The sequence below is a fragment of the Euprymna scolopes genome, chromosome 3 (assembly GCF_053919585.1).
Source record: "Euprymna scolopes isolate OS-2025 chromosome 3, ASM5391958v1, whole genome shotgun sequence".
NCBI lineage: Eukaryota > Metazoa > Mollusca > Cephalopoda > Sepiida > Sepiolidae > Euprymna > Euprymna scolopes.
In genome coordinates this window covers 154519815-154538156 of record NC_136484.1, presented here as the reverse complement: position 1 = coordinate 154538156, position 18342 = coordinate 154519815, and the positions used below count along the sequence as shown (strand labels likewise).

Sequence of the window (18342 nt, the reverse complement as noted above, 5' to 3'; positions counted from 1 at the left end):
GATTCTTAGGCGGTTTCACACTGGAAGGTCTGCGCGAACGACTGAGGGCCGCTTTCAAATCAAATGACAAAAAGGCTCTCGATGCAACAATTAAAGGAAGTGTATCTGCCGGCTTCCCGGGTCTGGATGCCGACATTCAAGATGCCAGACAAGCCCTCTTTAAATTAGAAGGCGGAAAAGGAGGTTAGAATTTATATTTCATAGAATTAAAAACTGAATAATCTTAAAGTAACTATTTTTTCTTTTTTATGCATATTTTCCTGGCGTTATTATTTACACCCTCTTCAAATTTCAAGTTATATTTACTTATGAAAATAAACCTGTTTTTATTTTGTAAATTTAACATGGTTCTCAAAATATGAAACCTAATGAAAAGACAAAAATATGCATATATATATATATATATATATATATATATATATATATATATATATATATATATCCAGATATAAATCAATATTCACGTATAAATCTGTTGCGGTAATTCATATATAATGTATTTAATATATTTACTTATTTTTATTTCTAATATTAATGGAAAAATTAGTTTTTATGGGAAATTAGGTTTTATTGATTTTTTATAGAAATTACTAGAAAAATATTACATTTCTTATTGCAAACTGAGTCTAATATCGTATGAATTGTTACATTCATCAGAACTGAAATCTCCAGATGCACTTCGAGCCCAACTGAAGGCAGCAATCAAAAGTAAAAACAAAATTGACTTAGAGAATGCTATCATTGAATGTGAGGAAGCCGGTTTTCCGGAACTTTCTCTCGATCTCCATAACGCCAGAAACACACTGGACGGATTGGGTTTTGGACGTGGAGGTTAGTGTAATAGAAGTTATATATTCTCACTATCTTTGTCTTTTCTGTTAGCTGCTTAAACAATTCGAGACCTTTTTTCCTGTACTTATATTGATTGTAAATAACCATTCAACTTGTAACTATATAGTACGAAAGAAACACGTAAAAATACGTCAGTCTTACGTATTGTCATGTGAGAAAATATAACTGTTGTGAGTAACTACTTGCATGTCATTTTAATATAATACCAGTATGAATCTGATAAATATTATATACATGATTAACATTAATAAACATATTATCAATAATATCAATATATATCAATAATAAACATATCATCAATAAATATATTATAATTCCTTCACACATATTACATTTAATAGAATAAGTAATCATAATCGTCGTATGTTTTAAAACTTAATTAGATCAGATAATACTTCTTCACAGTTCAGTAGTCCTTAATATACAAAGCAATTTTTTCCATTGTCGTATAAAAACATTGGTTCTTATTATTTATATTTTCAAAATGTGTTCTGTTTCATCTTACGGAATCGTACGGAACATTATCGTTATGCGTCGTTTCATTTCATTTATCAGGAAAACTTAGTGTAGATCAACTCCGCTTGAAACTAGATGGCGCTATGAAGAAAAATGATCCACACCTGCTTGATAAAGTGATTGCTCAATGTGTCAGTTCTGGATATCCGGAACTTATACCCGATATCAAAGCAGCCAGAATCCACCTGGATTCTCTTGATGATACCGACGGAGGTTTGTCTCATTTATCTTTAGTGATTATTTTTAAGCTTCAATATGTAGCGAATTACGTCTTTATTACATCAATTATTCTTAATTGTGTGATTGATTTCAATATAATTACAATATAACATATTTTAATTAAATCTAGTCATCATTATTTGCAGATTGTATACGCAATAAATTTTAAAGATTGAACTGATGAATTAAAAGTTTCATCGAATATTTAAAATAATATTTTATATTCTCAGTCGGGATTATAAAGACTAATTCAGAAGAATATTTGAAATATCAGTTTTAATATGCATTAAAGGATTGAACCATGGTGTGATTAGCATATTTACTAGGAGTGAGAACGTCATATTAGTTTGCTTTAATATATTAAAAAAAAACTGTGTAAAGCGTGGTGATTATACTTCATCGTATCATAAAATATCAAAACCTTTAATCAGCAGGATCATGGTCGTTCCCAAGTTTCCATTTCAAAGCTCCGAAGTTCAGTTTGTTCAGTAAGAAACATGGAGACGCAGGTTCGAAATTTTTATACATTTTTTTTTATTATATCCTAAGAATTTATAAAAATTCTACCAGCATAATATTTAATTTGATTCTAGAATACTTATAAGAATCCTTCTTCTAACTCAACAAAAATATAACCATTTGAATAATTTCTTATTAATAATTCATTTAATGCGATTACATTAAGCATAATATTTATTAAATTACAAAACTTATATTACTTGACATGAACTGAAGGATTTTGCAAATGTTATTACAAAAAATGGCAAAAACTTAGAAAAGCATAAGTTTTTATTTGCTTATCATCAATTTTCTTTTAAGTTTTATAGGGAATCCATGCTAACGAAAATAAAGAACTGGTATTTTTCTAACTAATAAAATTTGTGTAAACATTAGGACATTAATATAAACCTTTTCATTGTTTCAAATACAAGTATGAGTTCGAATCATTAGGAATATGCACTCAGACAATGTTACATAATTTTATGTAGATCTTTCTCTTGATGACCTGACACCAGAGAAACTGCGTGCACAACTGCAGTTAGCCATAAAGAACAAAGACAGACCAAAATTAGAAAAATTAATTGAAATTGCCGAAGAAGCCCGATATCCAGAGCTGTCATATGATCTCCGGGATGCCAGACTTGCACTCAAAGAACTTGGAGGCGGATTTGGAGGTTAGAAATAAAACATAATTTATTCTTTAGCCATTGATGTTAATCAAGTTCTTAAAATGCTGCGAAATCATTTTACATAATTCAATTGATATCGTTAATTAAAATCCAGTACAATGAACACATTTCTGTAAATAGAATAATTTCGTTTCTAACTTCATTACTTTCTCTTTCTTAGTTTCTTTTGATATAAAAAATCATAAGTATACATTTAATATTTAAATGTTAATCGTCTCAGTACAAATCAATTTTCGGTTCTCAGGTGGTTTTACTCTGGAAGGTCTGCGCGAAAGACTGAGAGCCGCGTTCAAATCAAATGACAAAAAAGCTCTAGATGCAACTATTAAAGGGAGTGTATCTGCCGGTTTTCCTGGTATTGATGCCGACATCCAAGAAGCCAGACAAGCCCTCTTTAAATTGGAAGGCGGAACAGGAGGTTAGAACTAGTTTTTTATAATGACACAGCATTTATTATTTTTTCATCTATTTTACTAATATTTCAGATAGTAAATTTAGTATTGATATGAAAAAAGAGATTACATTTGTAAATTTGATTTTATATGAAAAATAAATTTTAGTTTTTGGTAGAATTTAACATGTGTATGACTACAAAGAGAGCAATAATAACTTAATATATCACATAAGGTTGTAGAATCTCATTGTCATATTTATAATTATATTAATATGTTTTAATGAACGAAAAGTTAAATACATTATCTAATATACAATTTCTCTTAAAATATTATAGTAAATATGCTTCGTACATAAAATATAAATCATTAGACTCCACTTGTCGACGAAAATAAGTAACATTCGTATAAATTTTACGTTTATCAGAATTAAAATCTCCTGAGGCACTTCGGGCCCAACTGAGAGCAGCGATTAAAAGTAAAAACAAGATCGAACTGGAAAATGCAATCATTGAATGTGAGGAAGCCGGTTTTCCGGAACTTTCTCTTGATCTCCACAATGCCAGAAACACATTAGATGGATTGGGATTCGGACGTGGAGGTTAGTTCATCAGATAATATTCTTTCTTTCTATCGTTATCCTTTTCTGTCAAATAACCTACTGAGTGTTTCTTATGTCTAATTTTTAATTGTAAATATTACGTATATTTCTAAGATATTGTACAAAAAATACGTCAAAAATATACCATATTATTTATCATTAAATAATTGCAATGATAATACATTAAAACACAGCAGTCGTGATTAATGAAGTCCAATTATATGCATATTTAAGAAATTATTGTTTGCGTAGAATGCATATAAATTTAACTAATTAATGTGTCTGTTCGAATGCATGACATTTACTCAGATCAAATCTTTAGATCGGATTTTTTTTTATTGTCATGTGAATTCCTTCCAAATTATTCTTTAAAATGTAATTATCTATCGTATAAAAATATAGGGCTTAATATGATTTTGATATTAAAAACATTTATTTAGCTCATAAATAAAAAGAAATCCCTTTTTATTCTTACATTTTCACAATCTGTTTTTTCATTACGTTTTCACATTCTGTTACATCTTGCTGGAATAGAGGTAATAATATAGTTATTAATCGTTTTGTCCATCAGGAAAACTGACTGTAGATCAACTTCGTCTGAAACTAGACGGCGCTATAAAGAAAAATGACCCCCACCTTCTTGATAAAGTGATAGCTCAATGTGTCAGTTCTGGGTACCCGGAACTTATACCTGATATCAAAGCGGCTAGAATCCATCTGGATTCTCTGGAAGATAGTGATGAAGGTTAGTCTTGTGCATTTTTAGTGATTATATTAAGTTATAGATACTTTAACAATCATTTCAATTCGAATAAAGATTTGAATATATTTAAAATGTATCCTGTAAAATATACCGTAACACGTGTACGCATTATATATTTACTGTCGCAAATGCGATTTAAATAACATTTATTAATAATAAAATATAATGGTTTTACTAAGTCTTTCAAAGATCTGTACATAATAATTGCATTTTAAACACAAAAAACTGGATGTCCATAAGATTCTGTTCTAGTAAACAACAGTAAGCTGTTTTCATTAATATATGTAATATATTATTTTACTTAGTGTAATTAAAATACAACACCGATTTTAAATATAAAAGTTATTTTCAAAACATATCTGAAATATTTATAATTTTGCATATCAGGATCATGGTCGTTCCCAAGTTTCCATTTCAAAGCTCCTAAGTTCAGTTTGTTCAGTAAGAAACATGGAGATGCAGGTTCGAATATTTTATTTATTTTCTTTTAAAATAGTCTCAATTGTTTTAAAATAATACTTATATAACTTGAAAGATTCTCAGGATATCTATCAGGATTAATCTGTTACCAAATATGTTTGATCAAAATTTATTAATATTCTATCAAAATGTAATTTTTCAAAAAAGCTCTTAACATTAGTCAAATGAAAAGAGCTATATTTCTAAATGAAATAATGTATGATTAAATAAAATAAGCATTCTGTGTTTTATTCAGTTTAAATTGGATACTTTATTTATAAGTATAATAGAATTAAACATTGTTTTTTAATAAATATATGAGTGAAATATATCAGAGATATGAACTAAGACAATCTTGCATATATGATTTTATATAGATCTTTCTCTTGATGACTTGACACCAGAGAAACTGCGTGCTCAACTGCAGTTAGCCATAAAGAACAAAGACAGACCCAAATTAGAAAAACTTATTGAGCTTGCCGAACAAGCGCAATATCCAGAACTGTCATATGATCTCCGGGATGCCAGACTTGCCCTCAAAGAATTGGGAGGCGGATTTGGAGGTTAGAACATACCATATAATTTATCTTCTAACTATTAAAATTTCATCAAGTACTTTAAATGGTACACAGTAATTTCAAGTAATCTGTTTGATATCGTAAATTTCAATATATGATCATCAATATAGTTTTTATTATTAAAAAATAATAAATTCTTACTTTCGTTATTCATCCAAGTAATTTTATAATATATTACATCTTTGATATATTAATATATATTAATCTGAATCAATATGCAAAACATCTGTATACGCATTAACTTTCGATTCCCAGGCGGTTTTACACTAGAAGGCCTACGCGATCGACTGAAGGCTGCCTTCAAATCAAATGACAAAAAAGCTCTCGATGCAACTATTAAAGGAAGTGTATCTGCCGGCTTTCCAGGTATCGATGCCGACATCCAAGAAGCCAGACAAGCCCTCTTTAAATTAGAAGGCGGAAAAGGAGGTTAGAATTGTTCTTTAAAATAACACTAATTTAATAACAAATAAATATTATTTTATTATCTATCTCGTTAGAATTGTGTCAATGATATTTTGAAATTATTCAATTTATAAATGACGTTTGTTGTTTGTGTGTGGGGGGGGGTAAAAGTTTCTAATTTGTGTATTATAATGTATTATATTGTGTGTAAATATGCATACAATTACAGTTTTAAAAATATATATTTATATTGTGTGTAAATATGTATACAATTACAGTTTTAAAAAACTACATTTACTATTCATTTAGCATTAATAAACCGAGTTATTTTTACTTATATTTATTTAATGTAACATTCTATTTATGGAACATATATTTTATAAATAAATAGAATTAATGAAAATATATTTAATTTTTCAATGAAAATAAATATAATTTCGTACAATTATTACATTCGTCAGAATTGAAATCTCCAGACGCACTTCGAGCCCAACTGAAGGCAGCAATCAAAAGTAAGAACAAAGTTGACTTAGAGAATGCCATCATTGCATGTGAGGAAGCCGGTTTTCCGGAACTTTCTTTCGATCTGCATCACGCAAGAAGCACATTGGAAGGATTAGGCTTTGGACGTGGAGGTTAGTTAATTAGACGTCATTTATTATCTTTATCGTTATCTCCCAATTAGCATTAACTCAGTATAAAATAAAGGAGTGTTGCACGTATAAATTTATTAATAAAATAATTAATAAATTAATAATTTAACTTTATAAAATATTGTCTCAAAAACAAAATGCTGAATATATCCTATCCTATTTAATTACATTAAAGTATAACATGAAAATAAAATAAACGCATTAAAGTATAACATGAAAATAAAATAAACGCATTTAATTAAATGAAAATATATAATTATGTCATTTATAATAATATTATGATGATTTTAATGTATATAATGCATAATAGTTTAACAGTAATTAAAAATAATTATGTCTCGTCAAACACATTACATTTACTCGAGTAAAACTTTAATAAATTTCTTGGGTAAGAAGTCCACAGTTTCAGAATAATAATAATTTTGTCTGTCCCAATCTGTTGTATATTTAATCCTTCGGGGTATAAATAATATATCAGTTACTCGCCGTTTTGTTTATCAGGAAAGCTGAGTGTTGATCAACTTCGCCTCAAATTAGATGGTGCTATGAAAAAGAACGATCCACACCTTCTTGATAAAGTAATAGCACAATGTGTCAGTTCTGGATATCCAGAACTTTTACCCGATATTAAAGCGGCCAGAATCCATCTGGATTCTCTGGAAGACAGTGATGAAGGTTTGTCTAATTCTTATTTCGTGATTATTAACTGTTATAAAAATGTTGAAAATTAATTAATCGTTTTTAAGTCGACCGTTTTAATATAATTACAATTTATTATATTTACATAAAATATACATACGCTCATCTCATTATTATTTTATTATCGCAAATATTACTCAACAACATTTGTAATGAAGAAGTGTGATATAATTTTCTGTTTTTATTATATCTTATATTTACTTATTAATCAAGTATAGAAATCGCATTGGTAAAAATGGGTCTTAATAAATTTCAGGTAGACATTGTCATTAACCTATCCATTATTTTTAGTAAATTCTTTTAAACACAACATCGATTTTAAAAAATGCGTGTTTTATTACAATTAAAATAATTATAACTTTGATTCAGGATCATGGTCGTTCCCACGTTTGAATTTCAAGGCTCCTAAGTTCAGTTTATTCAGTAAGAAACATGGAGATGCAGGTTCGAATACTTAACTTATTTTTCTTTAAAAGATGTGCTAATTGTATTCACTGTCCACTAATTAAACAAATCAAATATATTTTCATATCTTTGATGATTTATATTCTTTAATCAACAATGTAATTTGATTAACAATTTTACCGTATTGTATAAACAACTACACATTATAAATGAAATATTTAAGTTAATAATACCAATAGAGATATATCTCAAAATAAATACGAAATTATTTAAAAACATGACATATGTCATGATATTTACAATTTACATATATGATATAAAGTATATATATATAATTCCATTAAACATTGTTTCTAATTTTTTCATATTATTGCAATTAATCAAGAACATGTACTAAGGCAATGTTAAATGATTTTCTGTAGATCTTTCTCTTGATGACCTGACACCAGAGAAACTGCGCGCACAACTGCAGTTAGCCATAAAGAACAAAGACAGACCCAAATTAGAAAAACTTATTGAGCTTGCCGAAAGAGCCCAATATCCAGAACTATCCTATGATCTCCGAGATGCCAGATTTGCCCTCAAAGAACTGGGAGGCGGATTTGGAGGTTAGAATATACCATATAATTAATTCGTCAATTATGACAATGTAACTAAGTATATTAAATTGCAGACAATCATTTGACAACATTTTTTTGATATTGTAAATTAAAATATACACTCATGAACATATTTCTTTAAAATATAAGAATATATCAATTCCTAACTTTATATTCTCGGTTAATTTCTTTATATAAAAACTTAATATATATCTATTTACTAATATTTATATCATCTGAATACGCATTGAATTTTGAATCTTAAGATATTTTACACTAGAAAACCCGCGAGAACGACTGATATCCCAAACTAAATATAATATCATAGACTTATTTTTCTAAACATTTGGACATATTATTTTCTAGGTTCATCTATTTAAATTCTTTCTATATTAAAGTATTGTACATTTAATAATATATAAATCGTCTTAATACCAGTTGGTTTTCGATTCTCAGGCGGTTTTACACTGGAAGGCCTGCGCGAACGTCTGAGGGCTGCTTTCAAATCAAATGACAAAAAGGCTCTCGATGCAACAATTAAAGGAAGTGTATCTGCCGGCTTCCCGGGTCTCGATGCTGACATTCAAGATGCCAGACAAGCCCTCTTTAAATTGGAAGGCGGAAAAGGAGGTTAGAACTGAAGTTTAAATATAATACTTATTCAATAACATAAATATGTAATTTATTATCTTTCATCCGATAAAAATTATAATTTTTTTAATAGACTCATTCGTCGAAAATAAAATTAATTATTTTTGAAATTTAATAGTTGCATCAATATAAAGAGTGTAATAGGCACTAATATAGTCCATATATACATATACAAACATATGCAAATTTGATGTAATAATAAGTATGTTTAATTTGTTTTAGGCATAAATATATCCATTCATTATCAACATCTAAATTTTATAACAAATTTTATTGAAAATATTTTTCATAAACAAAAGTTAAATTATTAAGACATATTCAATATATTTTTATGAAAAGAAATATAATTTCATACTAACTATTACGTTCATCAGAATTGAAATCTCCAGACGCACTTCGAGCCAAACTGAAGGCAGCAATCAAAAGTAAGAACAAAGTTGATTTAGAAAATGCCATCATTGAATGTGAGGAAGCTGGTTTTCCGGAACTTTCTCTCGACCTCCATAACGCCAGAAACACACTGGACGGATTAGGCTTTGGACGTGGAGGTTAGTTTATTGTGTATTATTTATTTTCTCTTTCCTACTGACTTAATTCGAGTCCTCTCAGTAAACTATTACATAGTGACTCTCCTATCAAATTTCTGTGAATATGACTTATGTAAAAATTTTAACAAATGTAAAACCCTTTCATTATAATATATCCATGTATTATAGCAATGCATCATCCATCAAAATATAACGGCGTTTAATTACGTACAAATAAATAAATATTTATTTTTCAAACAAACGGCAATATAAAATTATTAAATATAAACAATATAATGAATTATAAGATTAATAGCAATAGATAACAACTATATTTGTTCGAACGATTTATATTTATTATAAATACAATTATATCATTGTTCAAATAAAAAAATATAGATTTACGTTATGTTTTATATTTATGTTATATAGTTTATCTTAATAGAATATAGAAACAATACTTGTCATTGATCATTTCGTTTGTCAGGAAAACTCAGTGTAGATCAACTTCGCCTCAAATTAGACGGCGCCATGAAGAAAAATGATCCACACTTTCTTGATAAGGTGATTGCCCAATGTGTCAGTTCCGGATACCCGGAACTTATACCTGATATCAAAGCGGCTAGAATCCATTTGGATTCTCTGGAAGATTCTGACGAAGGTTTGTTTAATTCTTATTTCCTGATTATTTGCAGTTACAAAAACATTGCAAATTTACCGTTTTTAATTCATTCATAGATTGATTATAATTAAAGGTTATTATATTTTTATAAACTTTATTAAAATACACGTAAAATTTAAACTGCATTGTCGCAATATAATTAAAAGAACATTTGTAATTGGGAAGTGAAATTTTTAAAATTATATATATATGAATTTTTTATTGGTCGAACGTAGTAGCATATTCATGAAAGTAATTCGTAATCAGTTATAGTTATTCATTATCATTATATATATACATATGTATATACATATATACATATATATAAATATATATATATGTATATAGTTTTTAGTTTTATTAAAAGAGAACACTGATTTAAACGGAAACTCCCTTTTATTACATGTTTAAAATTTTAATACCTTTGATTATCAGGATCATGGTCATTCCCACGTTTGCATTTCAAGGCTCCAAAGTTCAGTTTGTTCAGTAAGAAACATGGAGATGCAGGTGCGAATACTCTATTTTTCTTTGAACACAAAATGTAATAAACTGCCTTCGAGTTAACACTAAAGCATAAAATCAAATATATTTTTTTCAATATAATATATACTATATTTCCTTTTAACAACGAAATAATTTACCAGTAAATGTAATAATAATGTTTTAGTATTAATAATGAAATTATGAAATTATTTAATGACTAAGATCATAGGCGCCATGTCTCTAAGTCAGCAGAGAATCAACTAACAAATAACAAAATATTTTCTATCATTGTCATAATGATTTAAATCTCTATATGAGCTTTATAATATTTCTAATATAAAAAAACAGATATGTACTCAAACAATGTTACAATTATGATTTTATGTAGATCTTTCTCTTGATGACCTGACACCAGAGAAACTGCGTGCACAACTGCAGTTAGCCATAAAGAACAAAGACAAACCAAAATTAGAAAAATTAATTTCGATTGCCGAAGAAGCCCAATATCCAGAGCTGTCATATGATCTCCGGGATGCGAGACTTGCCCTCAAAGAACTTGGAGGCGGATTTGGAGGTTAGATAATACTTGAAATAAATCATTTTTTTCACTATTACAATTTAATCAAGTACTTAAAATTGCGCACAGTAAGTTGACATAATTTGTTTGATGTAAAGTTTAATATATTATCATCAACCTTGTTATGTAATATCAAAACAAATTGAATTCTAACTTCATTATTTTAATTTATTGAATTCTATAATATATGATATCTCCATACGTCCACATTCAATAATGTGTAAATCAGCTGAATACGCATTAACTCTCGATTCCCAGGCGGTTTTACACTGGAAGGTCTGCGCGAACGACTGAAGGCCGCTTTCAAATCAAACGACAAAAAGGCTCTAGATGCAACTATTAAGGGAAGTGTATCTGCCGGATTCCCTGGTCTCGATGCTGACATCCAAGAAGCTAGACAAGCCCTCTTTAAATTAGAAGGCGGAAAAGGAGGTTAGCACTTAGGCTTTACTATAACATTTATTAAATAATTTTCTAAATTTTGAATTAATTTTTCTCATGTGATAAATTCGCAAGCAACATTTTAAAATGATTAAACATTGAAACGAATTCCTCTGGAAAATAAATTTAATTTGTGTTATAATTTTATAAGCTTAATCAAATAAAATGTATTATAGACATTATTGCATGTTTATATATAAATTTACAAATGTGTATATAATTAATAGATTATAAAAATATTTAATATATTTTAAATGAAAACTAATTCCATCGACAAAAGTAAAATAATTTCATGCATTGATATGAATTTTGGATGAAAATAAATATAGTATTGTATAAATTATTATGTTCATCAGAATTGAAATCTCCAGACGCACTTCGGGCACAACTAAAAGCAGCAATCAAGAGTAAGAACAAAGTTGACTTAGAGAATGCCATCATCGAATGTGAGGAAGCTGGTTTTCCAGAACTTTCTCTCGACCTCCATAACGCCAGAAACACACTGGACGGATTGGGCTTTGGACGTGGAGGTTTGTTCATTAGATACCATTTGTTGTCCAAATCATTATCGATCCCTTTCTGTTAATTGAGTTAACCAGTAATGGGTATTGTTTATATTGAATTAGAAATTTTCATATAGTTTAATATTTTTTTAATATGGCACACAAGAAATATGTGGAAACATTCATATATCATTATGTTATAATAATGCATTATATCCAAAAATACAATTAGTGATTAATTGATAAAATCCCGATTTAAAATATATCGTTTTGGCACAATATCTGGATGAAATTGGTGCATATAGGCTTAACAAAAAAAAACAAACTTATTAATCTCTTCGTCGAACGTATCAGATTTACTCAAATGAAAATTTAATAAATTGATTAAATGATAATTTTAAATATCTACGTAAAACTTTATAATTTAATTTCCCACTTTATCCATCATTTTACTAGAATAGAAATAATATCGTAAGTAATCGTTTCGTTTGCCAGGAAAACTCAGTGTAGATGAACTCCGCTTGAAACTAGATGGCGCTATGAAGAAAAATGATCCACACCTTCTTGATAAAGTGATAGCTCAATGTGTTAGTTCTGGATACCCGGAACTTATACCCGATATTAAAGCGGCCAGAATACATCTAGAGTCTCTTGATGATACTGACGGAGGTTTGTTCAATTCTTATTCCGTGATTATTAGCAAATAAAAAAACGTTATAACTTCTACATCAGTCGTTTTTTGTTGTTTAAATATGATTAAAATATATGTATAATTAAACTTTACTGTTGCGGTATTAATATTATATTTTTTAATTGAAAAGTGAGCGCAAATTTACCACATTTATCGAACTTATTTATTGCATTATTACTTTCAATAAAACACAAAATAACACTTGTTAAAACTCTTCTACACCTCGACATTATTATAAAAATATACATCATTATATTTTAGCTAGTTTTATTAAAAGACAACATCTATATAAACCAAATATTTGGTTTTTATAACCTTGTTGAATTATTTATAATTTTTATTATCAGGATCATGGTCGTTCCCAGGTTTCCATTTCAAAGCTCCCAAGTTTAGTTTGTTCAGTAAGAAACATGGAGATGCAGGTTCGATTTTTTAATTTATTTAAGAAAATTACATACTTTACCTGATGTTCTGTTTAAATCAAAGCTACAAACGTCCAATTCAGTATATAATAATAATAATACCTTATACTAATTTATTTAACTTTTATCAACGAAATAATTTGTATAATAGTTAATACATTAAAGATGACTCATTTTAAATATAATCCTCAAATTATTCAAATGAAAATATTATTTTTCTAAATACATTTAAAATAATCCATAATAAATAAAAAACAATGATGGTTAATATTTTCCTTCCATTTATATTATATATTTCGTAAATATATGATGTCCAAAATATGTTTACAATTTTAAGTTATACGTGCGATAGATACAGAATTTGAGCTAAGACAATGTTACATGTGGTTTTATGTAGATCTTTCTCTTGATGACCTGACACCAGAGAAACTGCGCGCCCAACTGCAGTTAGCCATAAAGAACAAAGACAAACCAAAATTAGAAAAACTTATTTCGATTGCTGAAGAAGCCCAATATCCAGAACTGTCATATGATCTCCGGGATGCGAGACTTGCACTCAAAGAACTTGGAGGCGGATTTGGAGGTTAGAAATCATTTTAAACAATTGATTCTTAAACTATTACATTTTTACTTAGTAATTTACCTGCTACGTCATTATTTTACATAATTGGATTGATATTCTAAATTATATTATAGTATCATGAACATATTTCTGTAAATATTAAACTTTAATATTAATTTCTTTATTCATTACTGTTGTCTGCTTAAATTTATTCCATATTAAACATTTTACACATATACGTTAAAAATATATAAATTCTTTGAATATGCATTAACTTTCGATTCCCAGGCGGGTTTTCATTGGAGGGTCTGCGCGAACGACTGAGGGCGGCATTCAAATCAAATGACAAAAAGGCTCTAGACGCAACCATTAAGGGAAGTGTATCTGCCGGTTTTCCTGGTCTCGATGCCGATATCCAAGAAGCTAGACAAGTCCTCTTTAAATTAGAAGGCGGAAAAGGAGGTTAGAAATGCGATATTATAATAACATATAGTTTTATTTTTATATCTATTTCATTTTATTATTTATTCGTTAATAGCATTTTATGAACTGAGTAAATTCGTAGATACTTTGTCCTTGGAAGATAAATTTATTTATTGATATCATGTAATGTAACGATTTATATAAAATGTGCAATATGCACTAATATTTTTTTCATGTGTAAATATAATATTTAATTTTCTGTCGTAATTAAAAGTAGTTACTATGCTTTAAGAATAAATAATCCAATTTATTATGTAATATTTATATTAATAACATATCGTATTCTTAGTATAATGTTTCTTAATAAAAAGTTAATATTATTAGAAAATATTAAATTTAATCCTCCAAGTGAAAATAAATATAAATTTATATAAATCATTACGTCCACCAGAACTGAAATCTCCAGACGCACTTCGAGCCCAACTGAAGGCAGCAATCAAAAGTAAGAACAAAGTTGACTTAGAGAATGCCATCATTGCATGTGAGGAAGCCGGTTTTCCGGAACTTTCTTTCGATCTACATCACGCAAGAAGTACACTGGAAGGATTAGGCTTTGGACGTGGAGGTTAGTTTATCATACGTCATTTATTTTCGTCGTTTTATTTCACCCTCTCTGTCAAATGAGTTAAACATTTGTAAATGTTGGGAATGTTAATTTCTATATATGTACATTCATATCACATAATTTCTTGGTAAAATGTTATAATATACAAAGCATGAAAGAATGATATATCATTACATTATAATTAAGCGTAATCTAGGAAAATATTAAAAATATGCTAATTGAAGAAAGATATACGAATCTTTCGGGGGTAAATATAAAAATGATGAAATTAAAGCAGAAACATAATTATTATGTCTGATATTCCACGCATCACATTTATTCAAGTTAAACTTTAAGAATTTAATCGAATTAAACAAATTTATTTAAAGTTATCTATTAATGTTGCATCGCTTAGTTAGATCTAGATAATGCATTTGTTATTGGTTGTTTTGTTTGTCAGGAAAACTTACCGTAGATCAACTACGCTTGAAACTAGACGGTGCAATGAAGAAGAATGACCCACACCTTCTCGATAAAGTGATAGCCCAATGTGTCAGTTCCGGATATCCGGAACTTTTACCCGATATCAAAGCGGCTAGAATCCATCTGGATTCCCTTGCAGATAGTGACAGAGGTTTGTTTAATGTTTCTTCAGTGATCATTCACAGTTATAAAAAGATAACGTTTAATATAAGCATTTTATGATTCGATTGTTGCAATGGATATGTTTATTACATATTATAAGGTATTCTTTAACGAATAGACAAATTAGTATTCTCGTTGCAAATACAAATAAATAATGTTTGTAATTGGTAATACTATAAAAATGTAGCTTTTAAAAAAATATATTATATATGAATATTATTTTTTAGCAAATACGTAAAATATATTTAGAAAATTCTTTCATAATTATGACAGCATTTATATGAGTTAATGTTATTAAAACAAATTGTAAAAACTTAACCTTAGAATATTTGTATTACATCTCTGAAATATTATTATTCTCAATTTATCAGGATCATGGTCTTTTCCAAGTTTCCATTTAAAAAGTCCTAAGTTCAGTTTGTTCAGTAAGAAACATGGAGATGCAGGTTCGAATATTTTTTTTATATTTTTCAAAATAAATATATTTATTTTTTAAAGTAAAATAATTGCACTATTTTAAATGTATACAATAATCCATCTTTGTTTCAAGAAAATAATGTCATTAATAACGGGTTTATAATGCGTTTACGCTTATTTATTCTAAATGACAATTTCAAGTTATTAAAATGGAAATACTAATCTATTAAAATAAAAATCAACTCTATATATAACTTAAAATAAGCTTGTATATATTTATTTTATTCAAATAAAAAATTTCCTACATAAAATGTGCAATATTCTTTCGTAATTTGAATATAATTTTCCGATGAATTGAAATATGTACTAAGACAACGATACATGATTTATGTAGATATTTCTCTTGATGACCTGACACCGGAGAAACTGCGTGCACAACTGCAGTTAGCTATAAAGAACAAAGACAAACCAAAATTAGAAAAACTTATTTCGATCGCCGAAGAAGCCCAATATCCAGAACTGTCATATGATCTCCGGGATGCGAGACTTGCACTCAAAGAACTTGGCGGCGGATTTGGAGGTTAGAAATCACTTTGAAATTTCTCTAAATGTTACTAGTTAACACAGTACTTTAAATGGAACACAGTTATTTGACATTATTAGTATGATATCGTAAATTAAAATATACTATCATGAACTAATTGATCAAAACATTTGAACATAATAATTTCGACGTTTATCTATTTAAATTTTGTCTATATAAATCTTTTTACATTTGATAATATATAAATCGTCTTAATACGAACTGAATTTCGATTCCCAGGCGGTTTTACACTCGAAGGTTTACGCGAACGACTGAGGGCCGCTTTCAAATCAAATGACAAAAAGGCTCTCGATGCATCAATTAAAGGAAGTGTATCTGCCGGCTTCCCGGGTCTGGATGCCGACATTCAAGATGCCAGACAAGCCCTCTTTAAACTAGAAGGCGGAAAAGGAGGTTAGAATTAACCTTTTATTTAAGAGTAATTGAACTTCCATAATATTTGAGAAAATATTTTCGCGTACTTTATTTACGAGAACGATATTTAAGAACTAAGTTAATCTGTAAATTTTTCTTCCATAGAGAATAAATTTTATTCCTGACAAAATTCAATGCATTACTCATCATAAAGAGTGCAATATGCACAAATATATGTTTATACGTAAATATTATATGCATTTAATTTCTCTGGTAATAACAATATTTAATATGTTTTAAGAATAAATTCATCTATTCTCAAATATATATTTTTATGATAAAACATATTCATGGAAAATGATGAATAGACCAACGACAAAATTATTAAAAATTATATAAATAAAATTTCCTATTAACATGATTATAACTTAATGCAAACTATTACGTTTATCAGAATTGAAATCACCAGACGCACTGCGAGCCAAACTGAGAGCAGCAATCAAAAGTAAAAACAAAGTTGACTTAGAGAATGCCATCATTGAATGTGAGGAAGCTGGTTTTCCGGAACTTTCTCTCGATCTCCATAACGCCAGAACCACACTGGACGGATTGGGCTTTGGACGTGGAGGTTAGTTTAATAGATATAACGTATTTGTTCTGTTTATTTTCCCTTTCTCTCAAATGAATTACCCGTGTTTTACGTTGAATATTTATATATAATCTATCATAATATTTTCACTATTTAATCAGAATGTTTACTAGAAATAAACTTTATTAACCTAATTCATCAATTCGGGTTTACGTAAAGATTAATGATTCGGGTACATCCTTTGATTTATCAAGAATATAGATGCTTGATAAGTTTTTGCTCGTTTTGTTTGTCAGGAAAACTCAGTGTAGATGAACTCCGCTTGAAACTAGATGGCGCTATGAAGAAAAATGATCCACACCTTCTTGATAAAGTGATTGCTCAATGTGTAAGTTCTGGATACCCGGAACTTATACCCGATATTAAAGCAGCCAGAATCCATCTGGATTCTCTAGAAGATAGTGACAGAGGTTTGTTTAATTTATTTTCAGTGATTATATATGGTTATATAAGGGTACCGCGTTTATAAATATGTTATAATCTGATTTTCTATTTAAATATTATTGAGACATATTACACGTACAATATTTTAAAACACATGAATAAATTGTACTTTCTCTATTGCAAAAATAAATGAATAATATTTGTAATTGGTAAAAAGTGATAACTTACCGTTTCATTAAAATCTATTTCATCATGATTTCCATTTTTTTCATCACAAAAAAAATATATAAAATTCAATAAATAAATAATCTCCCTTCATTATGAAATATCTATATTAATATTATAAAAATAAAATAATTATTTACCCGTGTTTTCCATTCTTTTAAATATACAATAACTTTGATTATCAG

At 28.3% G+C, this 18342-nt stretch overlaps 1 protein-coding gene across 2 annotated transcripts in view; it reads left to right on the top strand.

The window, feature by feature from the left end:
* The window catches only part of LOC145259887 (uncharacterized), a 575878-nt gene that overhangs the window by 529906 nt on the left and 27630 nt on the right, over positions 1-18342 (top strand). For both annotated transcript variants that reach the window (XM_080117779.1, XM_080117787.1), the window contains 33 exons: positions 10-183; positions 658-831; positions 1408-1581; positions 2019-2096; positions 2577-2762; positions 3022-3195; positions 3597-3770; positions 4342-4515; positions 4921-4995; positions 5370-5555; positions 5826-5999; positions 6437-6610; positions 7130-7303; positions 7697-7771; positions 8155-8340; positions 8788-8961; positions 9357-9530; positions 9997-10170; positions 10606-10680; positions 11045-11230; positions 11492-11665; positions 12031-12204; positions 12673-12846; positions 13216-13290; positions 13688-13873; positions 14141-14314; positions 14727-14900; positions 15340-15513; positions 15896-15970; positions 16336-16521; positions 16765-16938; positions 17354-17527; positions 17785-17958. In XM_080117779.1, coding sequence (XP_079973905.1) covers positions 10-183; positions 658-831; positions 1408-1581; positions 2019-2096; positions 2577-2762; positions 3022-3195; positions 3597-3770; positions 4342-4515; positions 4921-4995; positions 5370-5555; positions 5826-5999; positions 6437-6610; positions 7130-7303; positions 7697-7771; positions 8155-8340; positions 8788-8961; positions 9357-9530; positions 9997-10170; positions 10606-10680; positions 11045-11230; positions 11492-11665; positions 12031-12204; positions 12673-12846; positions 13216-13290; positions 13688-13873; positions 14141-14314; positions 14727-14900; positions 15340-15513; positions 15896-15970; positions 16336-16521; positions 16765-16938; positions 17354-17527; positions 17785-17958 — 5223 coding nt within the window. The remainder of the gene's footprint in view (positions 1-9; positions 184-657; positions 832-1407; positions 1582-2018; positions 2097-2576; positions 2763-3021; positions 3196-3596; positions 3771-4341; positions 4516-4920; positions 4996-5369; positions 5556-5825; positions 6000-6436; positions 6611-7129; positions 7304-7696; positions 7772-8154; positions 8341-8787; positions 8962-9356; positions 9531-9996; positions 10171-10605; positions 10681-11044; positions 11231-11491; positions 11666-12030; positions 12205-12672; positions 12847-13215; positions 13291-13687; positions 13874-14140; positions 14315-14726; positions 14901-15339; positions 15514-15895; positions 15971-16335; positions 16522-16764; positions 16939-17353; positions 17528-17784; positions 17959-18342) is intronic.